Below are 21381 nucleotides of genomic sequence, written 5' to 3'. Positions count from 1 at the left end.
TCTTTTTAAGAATGTTCCAGTTGATTTGGCCACACCTAATGTTTTGGCTATCTCTCTGATGGGTTTGTTTTGATTTTTCAGCCTAATGATGGCTTGCTTCACTGATAGTGACAGCTCTTTGGATCTCATATTGAGAGTTGACAGCAACTGATTCCAAATGCAAATGTCACACCTAGAATCAACTCCAGACCTTTTACCTGCTTAATTGATAATGAAATAACGAGGAAATAGCCCACACTTGTCCATGAAATAGCTTTTGAGTTGATAGTCCCATTACTTTTGGCCCCTTAAAAAGTGGGAGGCACATATTGAAACTGTTGTAATTCCTACACCGTTCACCCGATTTGGATGTAATTACCCTCAAATTAAATTTGAAAGTCTGCAGTTAAAGCACATCTTGTTTGTTTCATTTCAAAACCATTGTGGTGGTGAATAGAGGCCAAAATATGAAAATTCTGTCAATGTCCCAATATTTATGGACCTGACTGTATATATATATATATCAATAGTCAAAATGATTCTTATAAAAGAAAAATATTATCCATTTATTACTGTAATATTCGACTTGAGTCTGTGTAACTAGATGAAGTTGGATATGTTTGTATAGATTGTTGGGTCACACCATCCATTTTCCTTAGATTTGAGAATAGAAGTAAAATGAATGAACATGAGATAAAGTCAATGTTGTTAGAGCTACATGTAGTAAATGAGAACATTATAATAGCAAATTAGAGTTACAGCAGCATAGTACTGTATATTGAAAGTATAATGTGCCAGTCACTCATTGCGCTGACCACATAGTCATGTTCTTAGTGCAGCTTTACTATAGCAGAATCTCACTGTAAGTCTACTTTTCTCTATCCAGGTCTGCAATGTAGGTTGAATAAAAATAAACAATATCTGGAATTTCAAATTGTGTATTTGGAAGAAGCTCCTCCTAACATATGTTTTTTAAACTTTCTAAGAAATATAGAGTTTATGAGCCAGTTAATTAGGAAATAGAAAACTGTTTTTTTTTAAGTCTACCATGGGCTGAGATTAACATCTGCCCAAAGAGGCATATTAACACCGTAAGGATTTTTCAAAGATAAAGAGGTGAAAAAAGTTATTTTCTGAGGTGCTTTGATACTTCTAAAATATAAATATTTTATTGATATACTGTAACTTAAAAAATCTTATATATAAAATTCAGTGGTCTATTTGTTTGTCTGTCCAGTTATGCATTCGGACACCCCTGCACCAATTGAGATAAAGCCAATGCGAGGTGGTCCAGTTGGATCCTGGCCAGATCTGTCCCAGTCAGACCTCCTGTTGGTGTATGCTGGGCAGAACTTTGATCCGGGGAGCCTGTTCTGGGGCTTCCGATTTGGTCAAAGACTTCACAGAGTGGTAAAATTGGATCTCAGAATACATAGTAGGGGGTTGAGGTCTTGGTCAGTCCTCCCGTTGGTGTACACTGGACAGAACCTTGACCTGGGGAGCCTGTTCTGGGCCTTCCACTGGATAGATTTTGATGAAAACTTCACAGAGTGGTGGCAATTGGTCTGGGACGCCTAATGGAGTGGTTGGGGTCCCAGTTGTACCTCACAGTGGAGGAAAATACAGACATTTCCATGTGTAAAGAGAAAATTGCAAAAGAACAAAGTCTTCTTGCTGATGTTTTATGATTCTTCATTAGTTTTAGTTTAATCTACATAGTTTCAATTGTAAAAAGTCCTCAATAACCACTTGTTAATAAAAAAATTTTTTTAATATTCCTCATTTACCAATATTTTACAATGATTTTAACCCTATTATGTTACTGAATAATAGAAATGTATTAATTCAAAGATAGTTGCAAATTACAGATTAGAGTATAGTGGTCAAATGCACTGCTATATGAAGCTAAAGATTATATTAGCATTCTGTTGGCTATGTGTCGTGTACCTATAAATTCATGTTTCAAAAAATTAATTTTAAATAGACTTACCTTTTTTTATTTGAGGCACTTCCTCTATAAACTCTCTGTCTTCAATCTCTATTGATAAAAAAGCAATATATTAAATATTGTACATTAACAAAAAACAGTATTTTGTACAGTAATACATATAACCACAATAAAACAGTAAAACAAATAATCAAGTAAATCAAATAAATTTTGGAGCAATTCACTTATCTATAATAACAAATACATATACAAAGTGAAAGTGAATAAGCATATCACTTTAAAGGTAGATAAAAGCCAGCATGTTTTCTAATAAGTAGCATTTTATTGTTATGTAAATTTATTATGAAACACATTTTGTATTATTTAATACTTTCATTTCATAATAAATATCTTTATTGCAAATTGTATTATATAAATTAAAAGATGAAGGTTAATGATGCACAGGATTAATATATAATTTGATGATTAAGAGGACCAAATTAATACAATAAATCAGACTTCTAATAAGTAATTAATTATTACAGTGCATAATGAACACATTCTGCGCAACTTTGTTATTCTATTTTATAATATATTTTTCAGAATTATAATTTATTCCTATTTCCATCAATACACAATAGAAGTTAAGTTTAATTTTAATTGCAATAATATATGAAATAACGTTATTTGCAAATATTCAGTATTTTAAAGCTGAGATGCAATTGTTTTTCATGCCCCACTGGTGGCTTTCAATACGAATAGGCACTGGGAGGAGCAATTCAATTGTTTCTCCATTCGGGCACCCATTAGTAATTAATGTGGTTAAAAGCACCGGATTTAGCATGCAAAGCCCATCTAAAGAAGTGGTTATGGTTGTTTAAACACCCAAAGCACTATAAGGGGGCCCAAAAAAATGGACTTTACACACATTTCTTCTCGTACCTCAGGATGCTGCAAGAACACATGTCGTCCCACCACAGCTAACAGTGTCCAAAAGTAGCAATAATTGAATTGCTCAGTCGGGTGTCTATTGGGGTAGACGCCCCAGAAGGGAGCAACTAAAACAATTGATATGCTTCCTGTGTCGTAAAAGTGTGTCAATATCTGTTTTGTTATATTTAAATTACTGTAGTGCAGAAAATACATAGATTTTATGTTTCCAAGGTTCAAACAATTGGCCCAGTGGTTCTATTATAGGAAAATTATTAAAATTTTACTCAAGAAATCTGATAATGGTTTTAAGAAGGGAATTTGTTTCTTTTCTCTTACTTTCTAAAATGATTTATTTACACATTTACAAAACATTTAGAATAATACACTAGGAAGACAGTCAATCAGGACTGATATCCACCTAAAATAAAATATTTTTACTGAAACTTTTCAATATATACTGACAAACAGCAAAAATGTATTTGATTTCACTCAAAGTCAGTACATTTTAGTTACCTTCACTTATTTTTGTTGGTTCTTGTTCAAGTTGCTTTACAGGTTCCTCTGATAAAGATAATTTTAAATTGTGGGTGGAGAAGTAAAATATTACAAAATTGAAAAAAATATATTACTGTACATCAGTTATAGTAATTCAAAGACTCAAAAATATATACATAATAAGAAAAGTTAAGACCCAGCTGAATACAAAACAACCCAAGGCACTAATACTTTATATAAAAATTGTATATATGTATATATATTTTTTTTTCACAACCGTATAATACAACAGTCATATATTGTATTTTAGAGTGTATCATCTCAAAATATAGACCACCCAAATGACAGCCAGCCACCACACTTGGGGAAAACTAGATATAACCCCAAAAGATGAATGCTAAAACAAAAAAATATGTGGGGTGCTAATCAAAACAAAGGGTTTAATTTAATACAATGACATATATTCATGACACTCAATGTGCAATAAAAAAATAAACAATAATAAATAATGACTGTAAAATTCAAAAACAAAAGATATGAAAAATTAAAAAAAATTACTAAATAAAATAAAAAATAATGTGTATGACATCAATTACAAATAAAACCAACAAGGCAATATAGAATAAAATTCAGCTTGCACCACTACAATATATGGTACTATAAGGATAGAAAAATATTTGGGGCGCTAATCAAAACAAAAGGTTTAATTTTGACCAGATGCTACAATTATCCAAAACCAGATTTTACTATTGTTTCTGATGCTGCACTGCTAAGCAGCTCCATTTGAAAAATCTTTTTAGAGGTTGAAGCATTGTTATCCTTATACTACCATATATTGTAGTGGTGCAAGCTGAATTTTATTCTATATTGGTTTATTTGTAATTGATGTCATAATCACGTTATTTTTTATTTTCTTTATTCATTATTTTTTTTTTATTGTCATATCTTGTTTTTTAATTTTACAATCTTAATTTTACAATAATTTATATCTTGTTTTTTTCTTTATTTAAAATTGTTTATTTTTGTATTGCATATTGAGTGTCCTAAATATATGTCATTGTATTAAATTAAACCCTTTGTTTTGATTAGTGCCCCACGTATCTTTCTGTTTAAGACCCAGCTGAGGCTCATGATGGCAAAACGTAACGGTTATTATCCCACATGCATAAATCACTGAAAGTAGCAGGTTACCTTTTTGAATCACATCCTTTTCCTTCAAATCATCTATCTCTGAAATGATTAAATAATGGACATGACAAATTAATAAAAGTGGATTTGAAGCACCTACAAGTTCACTGTATAAATCCCTTCCACATCATTAGCATTCTTCAAAATGAGTGTTTAAATAAAAATAAGAATTCTGTTAATAAGTAAGGTGTTTGAAATGTATATTACAGAGTATGACTGTATTATTTGTGATCATATAGTTTTGAAATAATTATTATGTTTAAATGATAAAACTACATTACTAAAATATTTGTCATGCCTAATATCAGAAACAGGACAGTGGAAACATTTTCCACCTAACTACAATATTATGCCTATAAGGGATATATTTGGTCTCTAAGATTCCACTGCTATTACTCACTAGATTATTTTTGATTTATTGTCTTATTTTTATATATTGTATAATTAATTGAGAGTTATTTATACATTGTTTTGCTTTTTTTGTATGACATTATTGTTATAAACTCTAGACCACATCCAATATGAGTGGATTAGAGGGTAAAACATAGAATAGGTACAATGGAAAATATTTTAGTTATTGTTATGCTCAATAGAAACAAATAAAATGATTGACAGACATAAAACTAATAGATTTCTGTTCTGCAGATACGACTGTAAATTCAATCTAGCTTGATGAAAGCTATACATTACAAATCCTTATAATGACAACTAATGCAATATCTGTGAGAGGAATTAAGTTTTTTTATACTGATGAAAAGGTTATAAACTATTATATTTACAATGTGTAGAGTGTATTTTCATTGTGTAAAAGATGAGCGATAGATACACTTACCTTTTTCTATTTCATGTGCCAACTCTCTGTCTGCAATCTCTATGGATAATAAATGTGATATTTTAATATTAAAGTATACACTACATAAACAAAAACCAAGAAAATTAAATAAACTAAACTAAATGTTTTTTTAGATAATCAATAAATAAATATAATCCAGGTTTGACAATAAAACAAATAAATAAGCATGTATATAAATACATATTGATGATCATAAGGCTCTGATTACCCAAACCAACAGATATAACTGAAAAAGTTAAAGTAAAATAAGTCAAATATTTTAAGGAGAGTTGATAATGCTGAAAATACTTTATAATAAGTAATGCTTTATTATTATGCATATGTACCAAACAACTAATTATATTATTTAAAACTTTAGTATGATGAAAATACAGCTTATGTTTTTAGTTAATATATGAAAGTCAATGACTCACATGATTACTATATGATAGGTAGATAAAATTATTTTGACAGAATGCACATAGATACAATAAATAATATTTAGTTAATAAAGTGATGACTGCATGTATTATATATATTATTTGTAAATTTTATATTTCACAATCATTTAAATCATTACACAATAGATGGTACATTTATTATTAAATAAAATTGAAGTTAATAAATTACGTAATTTCAGGCTATTACAATTGTACAAAATAAACTGGAAATATTTTCTCTGTTGTTTTTAGAGAATTTATATTTTGAGAAAATAGAGGCTGCTTCAGAGTTGCAAGCAAGTTAGAGACAAATGTGGCTGGACTTAGTGCCAGATAAAACCCTATGGTGGCCCAGTCGAAATTTTGGGGTCCCACTTGCAAATTATCTCTTGTTATGTTTTTAATTTTACCAACCAACAATTTTAATAAACCGTATGTAGGTTGCAGCTAAATTTTTTTACAAACTGACAGCTGACAGAAGATGAGCTTTTAAGCAACAAACTGTAATGTGAATCTGATGTCTATGGTTTATGTACTTTAAGTTGTTAATAGGTACATCACATTACATTTAAGAAAGCTTGATTGTAATTTTCTTTCAAGATCAAATCACTATTATTTTGATCCATTGTTATTTACAAAGAACACACATATTCTGCAGAGCTTTATAGAGAATATTTGGCCATTCACATCAGTCTCTACACCAGTGGAGTTTACAATCTATTTCCCTACCACATGTACACACACATACCCAACCACATACTTACAGACTAGGGTTAATTTTTTTGTCAGGACTAAATTAACTCACCAGTAAATTGTGGGATTGTGGGAGGAAACCAGAGTAACTGGAGGAAACCCATGCAAGCACGGGGAGAATGTACAAACTCCACATAGTGCCATGATGGGAATCGAACAAAAGACCTCAGTGCTGTGAGGCAGTAATGCTAACCATTAAAGTCTTCCCACCTTCTTGGCTCAAAAAGAGCTGTAGGAACAAGTGATCATATATGAAAATTCCTCAAATTAGTTCTACTGAAAACTTTCAAATTTGCTGACAAACAGCATTTGTTACTATCACCTCAATTGTGTATCATGGGAAAAATATAGTAGTAATAAATACACACAACTGATCCTCAATTTATATATACAGTACATTGTTATTATTAGAATAAGATTAGAGATAGATACCTTTACTTATTTCTGTTAGTTCTCTTTCAGGTTGCTTTGCAGCTTCATCTGATAGAAATAATAGTTAATTAGGTATAAAGTAGTTAAATAAAACATTAATGGCCAATAATATAATCAATAAGGGTTTAGACGAACATGGGTTCTTGAAAGCAAATTTTACATTGTTATTGTCCCACATGTGTAATTACTGAAAATAGAATATTATATGGAATGAAAACATATTCCATGGTGTGGTAAATAGACAGAAGTAAACATTAATGTTTGTGTTTTGGCTCGGGACAGAAAAAGAGTAGCTGATTATGCTTTCACAGAATTTCTTACATCTATACTATCTGAGTCTTTCTTAGCTTGTTTTTAATAGATCTCCAGTCTTAGACTAACAGATAGACAGCATTTTAAAGTTACTCTCAAGGCAAGGGTGCAATTATTGTCTCTGCAGACAATTACATATAACCTTTTCTAATAATGGCCTCTTTGAATGCTTGATGCACACCTTGTGATGCAGGAACCAGGGGAGAGCTCAAAGTAGTCTAGCATCCTCATCAAAATGCAACCATGCCACTAGATTAAATGCAAATGCTACAATCCACTCCATTTACTGGAAAGGGACTGGTCTTAGTAGCTTCTGATGGCAGGCTGCAACCTCAAATACCCTAGGAAACACATGGTAATTAGAAACCATAATTAATTTAAAGATGGCCTGCACAGTGCTATCCATAAAACTATATGCCAGGGTTGAAACACCTGGGAGAGATCCACAAATTGACAAATAGGAACATGGAAATCATCAAACCAAAAGTTCAAGAGGATGGCAGATTGAGTCAGCTAGGATGGGAATTTTAGGTATCTACCTAGGCCTGTCACAACCTTTAGCAGAACTATGGGTGAACGTCAGCACACCCTACAAATTATCCTGAATTATAACACATAGTGGCTGTAATACAAAACCAATTGAAAAATAGGAACCTATAGATGTGTCTTCACACACGTTTGCTGTGGTCACACCAAACAGCTCCTCTCGGCATGCCATGTCCCGTGAGACTCTGGTAGTACTGGGTGTCTTTTTTGCATCATTTTTTGCTGAAAATACATCTACAGTAAGTTACAATGTTAAGTGACTAAGATGCACCAGGAGACTATGCTCATCAATTTGATAACCAACACATCTGTGCACAATATTTTTTCAGGGTGAGATATCCTGTAAGTGATTGATAGTACAGTACTGTGTAGTATATACTTTTTCTTTCTTCCTGTTCTCCATTTCCACTGTTCCACTGCCTATTCTCTCCTCAATCTATTCTTCCCCAGTGTAATTAAGATTATGTGCACTGTTTTTGTCACACACCCCTGTCAAATACTTGCTTCCCACCCCCTACAAGTACACAAGTTGCATAGTTTTGGTAAACATTTTATCTATACAATAGTTGTCAAGCATAACTTGCAAAACACATTTCAGTATTTAAAATAAATATACTAGTGACCGGCCCTGGCTTCATACAGTAGCAATTTCACCTCACCACATTCCCCTGCATCTCATAACAATGTACACCATGTCACCACCATCCCCTGCATCTCAACACAGCCCTCTACATCTCACAACAGCCCCCTGCATTTCATCACAGTATTCTATATTTCACCACAGGCCTCTGCATCTCACTGCAAACCCCAGCTTCTCACTCCTGCCCCCTGTATTTCCCTGCAGCTGGCTGGTGCCTGGCCATTGGAATGTGCTGGGAAGGGCAGGTGGTTCATGGATGAGAGATTTGTATTGCAGCTACCACAAGCATTAACAGCAGCATGTACCTGGGGTTGGGGCACCTGTGCATATTTCAGCAGCCTCCATGAACACCCATCCTCAGCCACAAAACATGGTGATGAGCAATGTCCTCATTGCTCAATGTACCCTGTATTTCCTGGTCTTTCTGTTGAGCTTCCTTGCTGTGGTGTCCCTGGGAGGTGCCTCCTGTTCACAGAAGGTGAGTTGCTAAGTGGCAGCATAACACTGAAGAGGGAGCACTTCATGGTAGAGGAATGGTGGCCAGAGTCCACATGCAGGTTCATAGTGGAGATGGACATCGGAATCCGATGGTTATTAACCATTGATGTTTTTGTTCTGATGGTAATGTTTGTGCCATTTAATGGTGGCTGTCCAATGTTTGCCACCAGCAAATGTAAATCATTCAGTGGTGTTCTGATGGTTGTTTGTTTTTCAATTCCTGATAACTATGCCTCCCCTGGCTACTTTTTGGATGCTGTGTTTGCATCAGGACATCTTCATGGGTTCATTGGAGGCTATCTCTCACTCTCTGTCTGCTGTAGACATGACCCTGCTCAGTCCCTGACTCCATCCTCTCTCTATACTGCTGCTAAACAACAGGACACATTGCTAGCTCTAACTGGCTCTCACTGCCTCAGAGAGCCAATCAGAATGCAACCCTCGCCAATGCAGCAACAGTCAGTCACTCACACAGTAACACAGTATTTTTTATGACTTGCTTCAGTAAACTTGTCACTGCTCAGCTCCCTTTAGTCACAGATGAATGGTTCATACACCTAAACCTTCCCCAACCAATGCTGTATAGATTAGTTAAAACCCCATCAAAATACATACAGTGGTTCAAGGCATTAGCCCAAATAAACAGACAGATCCCTAACCCAGGGACTTTATATATAAAGTGATAACAGCACAGGAACAGTTGAAATGGGAACTATGTGTGCCCTAAGTTCCTGGCTTCTGTCTGGTGGGCATAAGCTCATTGACAACACTGAGAGACAGAGCACCTGTGAGAGGCTGAAATAAGGTGTGTCAGTTGCTATTCTCAGTCTCTCACTATCTGGGGAACAGGCAGCAGGCCTGTTGAGAGACATTGTGATTATTGGATGTAAGTACTGTGTTAATATCATTGTTTTGTAAGGGAGAGGCTAGGTCCTTCCACTGAGAGAGAGAATTGTTTTGGTTAGTTAGAGACAGACAGGCTAGGCTCTTCTTTTATGTTTTATTTATGTTTATCTTTATGCTGCAAATAAATCTAGTTGAGGTTACTTTTACCAAGGCCCTGTACTGGTGTGCTACTAGTTAACTGCTGTGTGAAAGTGCACCCATCTACCCCAGGAGACAGCATCCACACCCTGATCATGCCACATATTATATATATATATATATATATATATATATATATATATATATATATATATATATATATATATGTAATGGGGGATCTTAAGGTGTGCCAACACAGTTTCAATATAATAGATCAATAACTCCTTAGATGTCTTATTAAGTATTTCAGTGATTTTTTAGTTGTTGAAGTTGGAGAATATGGTTATTCTTACTGTTTCTTCAATGAGACCCTCACACCAGAGTTCACCCAAAAATCCAATCAATATCTGTATACTTGATTAATAATTGTTTATTATAAGAAGTTAAGAAGGTTTAAAATCTTATATAGCACATGCAGAGTGGCCTATAATGGCTAAATGTTAATAACTTGATGTCCCTCCCTTTCAGGAGTATGAGCTCTTTAACAGCAAGTTAGTCCACTTTCAGTAACTTTGCATTATCACACGATGTGTTTCATCAACTATCGACTTCTTCAGGGGTGTTTAATACCCAAACAGATATTCCCAATAGATATTTCAATTCTTTATCTGGCCACCGCTTGTTTAAATAAGTCACTCCTTTTGGATATACTTAATTTCCAATGATTATCGGGCTTGCATACATCTCTGAATCAGGCCCAATAAGTGACTTTTCATGTGACTATGATGTAAGTAAGATTCAAAATGTAGGTAAAAGTAGAAAAACACAGAAATGGTGGTGCATCTAAGACACACCAAGTGTCTCACACTATATAGCGCAAAATGCTGGGTGAAAAAGGATACCTCTGTAATAATGCTATTAATTAAAAGGTAGAAAACCTTTAATCAACTGTTCATAGCCTGGGCTAAAATAATCTCCAATATTGCCAGAAAAAACACTCTAGAACTAATATTGTGTGACACCCAGGACCTATTACATGTTTCACAAACCTCAGTAGACAACCAAGCCCAAAATCTCATATCTTTGGCAGAGATGATTTAAAACGTGACATTGCACAAATAACTTGTAATTTATAAGGACAACAGAGTCAAATGTACACTTTTCAAAGACTACAGTACTTTAGAGTCACCATTTCTAGATCTTTGGAATTTCATGAAGAAATGGACACCCCACAAATTGAAATAGCTCATAGGATAGGACAGGAGAAGGCTGGATAGGTTTCAAAAACAGTCCAGTATTTTTTTTTACTAAAGGGCAAAGGAAAAAATGTTGTTGGCATACCTAAATTCACCTTTACTAACTACTGATGAAAAAAGCATGATCTTTCAATGTTTCTTAGTGTCAGTTTCACAAGACAAGAAAAAGTTCTAGAAGTTTGGTATTCATTGTTTGAACAAAATAATAATTTCATCCTGATGCATTAATGAAACTGAAAGCTACAGAGAACAGCTACATGCCATGCCCTTTCTACTGACTCCCCCAAAGCCATGTTTTATTTTTGAAAATCCCATAGTCCACCAATCCCATAGTCCACCAATGTAATCTCAAAAGTTACTGATTCATTGGTTGGATAAAATAAGAAAACTAACATTGGATATTTTACACTGGCTGAATTAAAATAAAGATACTACAGAATCACTTTGTGGAAGTACTTACCAAACTGTGTTCTGAGTAGCTAATGGTGGGCCTGATTCACTATGGTTCACAATTCTGCTTATACACACGTACTGCAATTGCTAATATCAGCAGTGCTATTTAAATGTTTGCATTCACATTGCAAACACAGTCTAATATAAGGATGCCAATTTCTCCTTACTCACAACCGTATACTAGGGGAACACAGTGAAACAATCGGTAAGATCGAGTAACATCGGATATATAAACACACTTGCACAAGCCTTGACCTTACTCAGAAATTGCTAATATCCATGCATGCTATCAGTGCTATGGCTGCTTATGACCATGTAGTGGATAATTTATGCATGTCCTTGCAACGGCGTTGCAACACCATGGCACACCTGTGTTCTCCCAACCACCCCCCCGTCACCACCCACAAATAGCACTTCCTGTCAATCACTCTGCTCTGGGTCTGCGTAGCCTCTGCAATTGCAATTCTGTTTGCAATTGCTAGTTCACGCACACTCACTGCAAATGCATACGCATGCACAGACTGCAACAATCGACCGATTGCATGTATCTTTGCAATTGCAATCCAAGATGAATCAGGCCCAGTGTCCACACTCTACTTAGAGGATGTGCTAAACTGGTCCTGGCTATATTCAGATGACATCTTATGGCTAAATTCAGATGACGTCATATAGTGATCTTGTGATGTCAATGTAGTATATATTGCCTGCTGACATTATTAGATCCATGTACTGTATATTGAGAGTCATACAAAATGTGAATAATAAAAAAGACAATTTATATTAATATCCCTAACATTCCATCAGGTGGGAAGTTTGAACATGGCCATAGAATTGACCTGGGTTATAGGGGAAGGTAAGCAGTCATATTGTAGTTGTTGACATTTATAATACTGACATACAGATTGTTGACAGTTATGTTGTATATCATTGTTAAAATGTCAACATCAGAAATGTCAACAACTGAAAAATGTCGAAATTGACAGAATGTTGGTTAGAGTAAGGCTTAAATTAAGGGGTTAGAGTTAGCATTAGGGATAGGGTTAGACTTGCTTTAAATAATGCACACATGGTCAATGTTGACATTATGAACATGTACACATTTTCACAATTGACATAATGATTATGGGCCTAATGTAGATGGTATTGCACAGCCACAGGGAAACAGCTTTGCAATACCGTACAAGTAAAATGCAGAAAAAGTAGAAAATAGAGACCTCCTGCATGCATCTGCAATTGAAGATTAGCATCCGTAGACACCTCTTCAGATCAATATCACGACCATCAGTCACGATGGTCACTGCCCTTGGCCAGTCTTCCCAAGCCAAAGCTTATTCAACCTGGCCAACAGAACCCCTCTGCAAGGTCCAGAAAGTCTGCATCCAATGGTGCAGAGCCTGGTCTTGGCATGCCTACAAAACGTGGATATGCCTCCATTTAGTACAGTGGTCCTGGTAGTCACCTCCACTCTGCCCCCTTAATACCACAGCATGTCAATCATGCTGTGGCTAAGGGGAAGGCTGTAAGCAATCATGCAGGACCCATTCTGCACATGTGCAGAATGGGTCCTACAACTCTGCAGACCCAGAACCATTGCAGTTGTATGTAAACCATGAATTCTCATATGATGAAAGTTAAACTAATGTAATATACTGAACCCTGGAACATGCCATCCCCTCAATAAAAAATAATAAAAAGCACCTTGATCAACAGTGCAAACTGAGGAGGGGGGCATTCTTCTACCTGGGCCCCTGCTCAGTGGAACACACAACTGGGGGTGTTTCTGAGTACCTAGAAACCCTTCCCGATGGAACAACTTTTTCTTCAGAGATGAAGAAAGCTGTGTCTCTATCTCAGCACAAACTACAACTGTGACCACAGAGCTGCAGTATGTGTGTATGTACAGTCAGGTCCATAAATATTGGAACATTGACAGAATTTTCATATTTTTCCTCTATTCACCACCACAATGGCTTTGAAATGAAACAAACAAGATGTGCTTTAACTGCAGACTTTCAGATTTAATTTGAGGGTAATTACATCCAAATCAGGTGAACGGTGTAGGAATTACAATGGTTTCTGTATGTGCCTCCCACTTTTTAAGGGGCCAAAAGTAATGGGACAAACTAAACAATCCTAAATCTAACTTTCACTTTTTAATACTTTGTTGCAAATCCTTTGCAGGCAATTACAGCCTGAAGTCTGGAATGCATAGACATCACCAGACGCTAGGTTTCATCCCTGGTGATGCTCTGCCAGGCCTCTGCTGCAAATGTCTTCAGTTCCTGCTTGTTCTTGGGGCATTTTCCCTCCAGTTTTGTCATCGTCAAGTGAAATGCATGCTCAATCGGATTCAGGTCAGGGGATTGACTTGGCCATTGCATAACATTCCACTTTTTAGCCTTAAAAAACTCTTTGGTTGCTTTTGCAGTATGCTTCGGGTCATTGTCCATCTGCACTGTGAAGCGCTGTCCAATGAGTTCTGAAGCATTTGACTGAATATGAGCAAATAATATTGCCGAAACACTTCAGAATTCATTCTGCTACTTTTGTCAGCAGTCACATCATCAATAAATACAAGGGAACCAGTTCCATTGGCAGCCATACATGCCCATGCCATGACACTACCACCACCATGCTTCACTGATGAGGTGGTATGTTTTGGATCATGAGCAGTTCCTTTCCTTCTCTTCTCTTCCCATCACTCTGATACAAGTTGATCTTTGTCTCATCTGTCAATGGGATGTTGTTCCAGAACTGTAATGACTTTTTTAGATGTTGTTTGGCAAACTGTAATCTGGTCTTCCTGTTTTTGTGGCTCACCAATGGTTTGCATCTTGTGGTGAACCCTCTATATTCACTCTTGTGAAGTCTTCTCTTGATTGTTGACTTTGACACATATACACCTACCTCCTGGAGAGTGTTCTTGATTTGGCCAACTGTTGTGAAGGAGTTTTTCTTCACCAGGGAAATAATTCTTTTGTCATCCACCACAGTTGTTTTCCGTGGTCTTCCGGGTCTTTTGGTGTTGCTGAGCTCTCCGGTGCGTTGTTTCTTTTTAAGAATGTTCCAAACAGTTGATTTGGCCACACCTAATGTTTTTGCTATCTCTCTGATGGGTTTGTTTTGATTTCTCAGCCTAATGATGGCTTGCTTCACTGATAGTGACAGCTCTTTGGATCTCATTTTGAGAGTTGACAGCAACTGATTCCAAATGCAAATGTCACACCTAGAATCAACTCCAAACCTTTTACCTGATTAATTGATAATGAAATAACGAGGGAATAGCCCACACCTGTCCATGAAATAGCTTTTGAGTTGATAGTCCCATTACTTTTGGCCCATTAAAAAGTGGGAGGCACATATTGAAACTGTTGTAATTCCTACACCATTCACCTGATTTGGATGTAATTACCCTCAAATTAAATCTGAAAGTCTGCAGTTAAAGCACATCTTGTTTGTTTCATTTCAAAACCATTGTGGTGGTGAATAGAGGCCAAAATCTGAAAATTCTGTCAATGTCCCAATATTTATGGACCTGACTGCTTCTATGTGTGTGTTTGTGTATGTACGTGTACATATAGAGACAGAGACAGAGAGAATATGGAACCGCCCTTCGCCCAGTAAATCCTGCATTTGCTTCTGCTACTGGGCCTTTTAAACAAGCCCAGGCAATATACACACACACCTCTAATGGTGCCACTGAGTTTCAAGAAAATTAAAATGACTATGGTCTTAAAAAAATAAGCTACTGTACTTGGAATTCCTTTTAGATCAATCCACATGCAGTATGTATACACAAGGATCCACAGAATCTAGATCACATTCGGTTGAGTGTAGGTACAGTATACTGTATATGGCATCCAGTGGAGCAGGCTATATAGTCTGAATAGTAGGAAGAATAAATTAAACTTAAAGCTAATGTTGATATTTAGTGAAGAAACTGGAAGAGATCAATACAACATTTTATGAGAGTCATTACACTTTGAAATGGCAAGTATTATCATATGAAACAGAAAGTTCCATTATTCTCCATCATTGTTGATATTACTCACAAGTGCTCTATGTACTAGTGTCCACTTCTGGAACAGAGCAGTGCCATATGTAATTATTAAGTATTACATGTAACACAAACTTTCTGAAAAATGTAGCAGGGATGACATCCATCACCTAAGAGAAGACAAAGGAGTATGCAGATTTAGATGAGGGGAAAGGTCAACACATCGGGATACGTTCAGTATCCCGGCACAGGGGATGCCAGAGCTCAGAATACCAGTGACGGGACCCTGACAAATGTCTGCATCCCAAAGGTAAGTAGTGGGGTTTGGGGGAGGGTTAGGGTTAAGCACTAGGGGGAGAGTTAGGGTTATGCACTAGGGGGGAGAGTTAGATTTAGGGTGCGGGGAGGGCGAGGTTAGGTTTAGGCACTAAGGGGAGGTTAGGTTCAGACACCAGAGAGGGAGGGTTAGAGCAGGGAGAGGGGGAAGGTTAGGATACCTACCAACAGGTGGTATTCTTATCCTGCCGGGATGCCGGCGTCAAGATTTTGACCACCGGGATTTCGAGTGCCAGCATCCCATTCCCATCCCCAACACATCATATGGTAATGCTTAATCTCATTAACATGTGAACCCATATTTGGTTTACACTGGGTCCTTCTCCAACCACACAGCTGAGAAGATAAAGAAAGGCTAAGAGGAGAAAGTATGGAGAAAGGAGGGTAAATGTTGCTCTCTTACCGCCTTATTTATCTTATTATATAAACCACAATGCAGTTTTTGTTTCAAATGTTCAGCACAAACTGGCTTTGCCTTGTAAATGACAGCAACTTTAAAAAAACGATCGAGATCAGTCTGCATCCCACACCTCTGGCAGACTCGATCTCTATTACATCCCACCCTTGATATCTGTTTCTAGACACTCAGGGAAAACACCACAGATGAAACTTAGGTTCAGCTATCTGTTCTCTTTATATGCCTGGTTTTCACATTACTTTGTGTTCGAGTTAAGTATTATGGTATTATGGCATAATAAATTTGTATCAGTTTTACACAATCATATTTGCCATCTTTCTATTATTTTAAATGTTATATACAGTATCATACCCCCCAACATGACCCCTGCCACCAGGTGCAAATTTATCTGCTTCTACACTTCCACTGAATTTATGATTGCAGTCAAAATTGTAAAAAGTAAACCCTTTTACACAGATAACGGCAATCGTAATTTTAGTGTGGGTACCAGGAGCAGAGTATCTTGTACATGGTGAGAGGATCATATTGCAGCATATGCAGTGTTTGTCTGATTCTGATTATCATATCTTGCATGAGTAGCAGCCTTGGTATCTCTAGGTAGTGGAAATATAGCATACTTTGCTTACATTGAGAACTGTATAAGTCTCTGTTTTCTGTGTTCTGCAGCTACAGAACCAGCTGCAGATCAAAAGCACTTTTCATATATTTACTGGTGTTATCATATTTGGGCAATAGCCAATGTGGATTAGCTCCTCTGAAGTTATGTGTCTATCTAATTAATACTTGCCAGAATTTTGAGGGTATCTTAATGAAGGATCAAATCAATCTTAAGGGCTCAAAAACCTCTAATGGTTACTACAGTATATTGTATTATTGACTTATTGAAGCACTGTATTTTCTCTATTTTCTCTCAGAACCCAGAACATTGTTTGTTCTTTAATCCTTTCACTGAGCGTGATGCTTCACATATATCACTGCTAACACGATTGTCAATTGAATAAATCAAACACTATGTGGTATAAATTACTGTGACACAAACATTGCAGTGTCAGAATCAATATCTATCATGGTCATCATGTTTCTTGCTGAACAACTGAGATGACAATTTTGAAAAAAGTTAAATAAAACTAACATCTGTTTCAAGACAGAATTGTGCTGCCAAATACTTACTGCTGAACATGTTCATTGCCAGGTCCTATTAGAAGTAACTGAGGAAGTATGCACCATTGCTAACCAGTTTATGGCAAGACAAAAGCGAGTTGAGACTTCTGTCTTCTATCTGGATTCAATTGAGCTTTCTCTGGAACACAGTACTTCTCTCTAGCTGTATTATTATTATTATTATTATTATTATTATTATTATTATTATTATTATTATTATTAATAATAATAATAATAATAATAATAATAATAATTATTATTATTATTATTATTATTATTATTATTTTATTTCCAATATCATTATATAGTCCCAGCATACTCCATAGCAATTGGGAAGAAACACAGTATATGCTTTAAGGAAATGTGAAGGTTTTTACAGAGACAATAAGCATGTATTCCACTGGCATGTTTCTTCACAAAAAGACCATGCAGATCACTGTCTTATGCCTTTTTATCCAAATTAGCAACTAAGTCACACACACAAGCTACATGAAATGTGGCGTCAGTATTCATGGTACCCCTGCATTGTTCTTTGTTGCAATAGTGATGCAGATAAGATACATATTTTGTGACAAAATCTCTTGTGGGCTAAGTCGTAAAGTCAGATTTTAGGACAGGTGTATGTAGACACATTTGTATTAATAAAACAATTATTGATCTCTGTTAAGTCCATTGTATTATACTCCATATTATGTATACTGTACTGCATGTATTTTGCACTAGTATTGTCTTTGTTTATGACCCAAATTTTATTTATTTGTACTTTTTACATTTACCCACGGTAAGCAAAATATAGGGAAAAATAAAAAATTGGATTGCTAAAAGAAATGTATTCTCCCCAGAACATACAACACAATCACAAACTGTATCTAAGACAAAACTGACATATCAGACTCTCCACCTCTCTACAAATCTTCAAACGACCTCTCAAGACCCACTACTTCGTCAAAGCCTTCCAGCTGCCATGCTAACCTGCTGCTCCATGCTTCTTCCTCACTCTCTACCCTTTCTGTGTCACCACTGTCTGTCTGTCCCTCCCCTTTAGAATGTAAGCTCTCACGAGCAGGGCCCTCTACCCTCTTGTGCTTCTCCTTCCCTTACTCATATGATCATCTACTCCAAACTCCCCACAAGGGATAATAATAATAATATTGTCAGAGAAATAGCTGAAGACATTGGTGTTCAGACCAGAAGCAGATCATCATACATAGAAAATGTTGCTGTATGTAACATGCGACAAAACAAAGCTATGTTATCTATTTTAAACATATCAATATGACTTTTATCAGAATTTGAAGAAACTGTGCTACATATTTTGCTTGACAAACTACATAAAAAATAAGGCTGATATACAAAATACCAATAAACATTTTTGCAATGCTTCTCTGCCTTCCAGTCTCTCATCTATCATTACACTAGCACTCCAAAACATCCAGAGAACAGTTCAAGCTACTCATCCTCATCAATTCCCTCTTCTTGTCTCATATGTATGCCCTTCTCTGATTTGCACCTCTCATTCCTGCCTCCAAGAATTATTTTATGCTGTCCCCAACATTATATTTTTCAAGTAGTCTCTCATAACCCATCTCTTCACTACAGGCTATCTGAGTTGATTGTACACCATAAAACTACTCAGAGCTGGCCCTGTGCAACATGGAGGCGCAGGGCTGGAGAGGTACCATCACTGCCTTCTCTATTTGCTGGACGCCCACTGGGATTTTGTAAGCAGCAGGTGCCCCACAGCTTCCTCTCTGCAGCCAGAGGCTGAAACTCACTCCTGAGCACCGACTTCCAGCTCCCACAGTGTGTACAGCGAGAGACGTCATGACGTCATGATGTCTCAGCCATAATGAAGAGCGCAAGGAGCTGTTGGAAGGCAGCGAGTGCAGAAACGGGACACATTGCTGTGTGTCTATGTGTCATCATGTGTAAGTGGCATTATTACTGTGGGCATTACGTGTAAGAGGCATTATTGCTGTGAGCATTATGTGTAAGGGGCATTATTACTGTGAGCATTATGTGTAAGGGGCATTATTACTGTGGATTTCATACTGTTGGCATTATGTGTAAGGGGCATTATTACTCTGGGCATTATGTGTAAGGGGCATTATTAATGAGGGCATTATTTGTATATGGAGCACTATTACTGTGAGAATTATATGTATAAGGAGCTCTATTACTGTGGACATTATGTGTATAAGGGGCACTATTACTGTGAGCATTATGTGTATAAGGGGCACTATTACTGCAAGCATTATGTATAAGGGGCACTATTACTGTGGGCATTATGAGTATAAGGGGCACTACTACTGTGAGCATTCTGTATAAGAGGCACTACTACTGTGGGCATTATGTGTAAGGGGCACTACTATTTTTGGTATTATGGGTAAAAGGGGCACTACTACTGTTGGCATTATGTGTATAGGGGGAACTATTATGGGAATTGTGTATAAGGGGCACTACTGTGTGTCGTAATGTGAATAAGGGCCACTAATATGTGGTATAATGTGAATCAGGGGCACTACATGCTATGTAATGTGAATAAGCTTGTGCTACTGTGTGGCATACATTGAAGTTGGGGTACTATTGTGTGGCCACATCCCTTCCTTGCAAGACCACACCCCTTCAGCATGTGCTGTCCCTTTATTAAAAATGGGAGGGTGAAAATGTAAGGATTGCAGGTGGGTACCGAATACCCTAACACCAGCCTTGTAACTACTATTGTACCAGCTTCCATCCCAATCTCTATTCTGATTCCCAATATCTCTAGATGCCATAAACAAGCTATCATTTCTCCTGCAGTGTTTGACTGATCATAAGTTTATCCTCAGTGGTTCACCAAATGCAGCAGACAGCCACCACTGTTTAAATGACTACAATATTAGCTACTGATATCGACCTATGATTGTATCATTGTTTAGATTATTCCTTGTTGTTTTAAGTAACATTGCACATGGATAGACACTGGAGTATACAATGAAGTCATTGACTTTAATCCATACCTGACTTCTTATGCTGTCTGCAGAAATCAATTGAGCACATCATTAAATTTACTGAACCAATATTTATAACACTTTCCAATTTTTATAGATATAAGTCTGCCTCTCACAATGATTACAAAAGGCTGATTGAATCCACTTTGGTAATATTGTAAATAAAATCTACAAGTACAATTACACTGTTAATCTGAGCAAAGTCTATTTCAAGGAATATAGATTTATTAATTGTCTATATCATTAACAACACTTTGTGAGGATCATAACTATGCAAGTGGATTTAGATTGCTAATCTCACTATACCTACAGTATATACCTGAATTTTGTTATAACAATATACTTAAAATCAGACTTTGGTGTTGGACATCTATATTAATAGACAACTGGTGTGATAAGATAACACTAGTGCAAATTCAAATTTATTGCCAAATCTTATCACACTGATACATACAGGTGGTCCCTGATGTACTGTATGTAATGTGAATCAGCAACAAACCATTACTTATACCTGACTCGAAGATTCCACTAAAAATATTTTTTTATGATATGGAAGTTATTATTTATTTATGTGGTTTTAGGTTAATTTACTACTAAACTGAAGATAGTCTAGAAAAAGACTAACCATTGCAATAATTGAGAAACTACATTCTTCTAGTAAATCATATGTTAAGCAGACTTATTACATCTTAATATAAAATCCCTGATTAAATTGTAAAATACAAAGCCTAATATATGATCTTTAACGTTCTTTAATGGATACATTGTTCTAAACAAACATTTGTGTGACTTAATTGCTACATTAATT

The 21381-nt window shown here is 36.1% G+C and overlaps 1 protein-coding gene across 1 annotated transcript in view; it reads right to left on the bottom strand.

The window, feature by feature from the left end:
- LOC148509478 (uncharacterized) overlaps positions 1–21381 on the bottom strand; it is a 621587-nt gene that overhangs the window by 122078 nt on the left and 478128 nt on the right. Inside the window, exons 52-56 of the mRNA XM_088443077.1 lie at positions 6980–7027; positions 5355–5393; positions 4526–4564; positions 3353–3400; positions 1970–2017 (exon numbers count right to left, since the gene is read on the bottom strand). Coding sequence (XP_088299203.1) covers positions 1970–2017; positions 3353–3400; positions 4526–4564; positions 5355–5393; positions 6980–7027 — 222 coding nt within the window. The remainder of the gene's footprint in view (positions 1–1969; positions 2018–3352; positions 3401–4525; positions 4565–5354; positions 5394–6979; positions 7028–21381) is intronic.

Source organism: Taudactylus pleione, unplaced genomic scaffold (genome assembly GCF_031769625.1).
Source record: "Taudactylus pleione unplaced genomic scaffold, aTauple2 ptg000326l, whole genome shotgun sequence".
Taxonomy (NCBI): Eukaryota; Metazoa; Chordata; class Amphibia; order Anura; family Myobatrachidae; genus Taudactylus; species Taudactylus pleione.
This window is presented reverse-complemented; position numbering and strand designations above follow the sequence as displayed.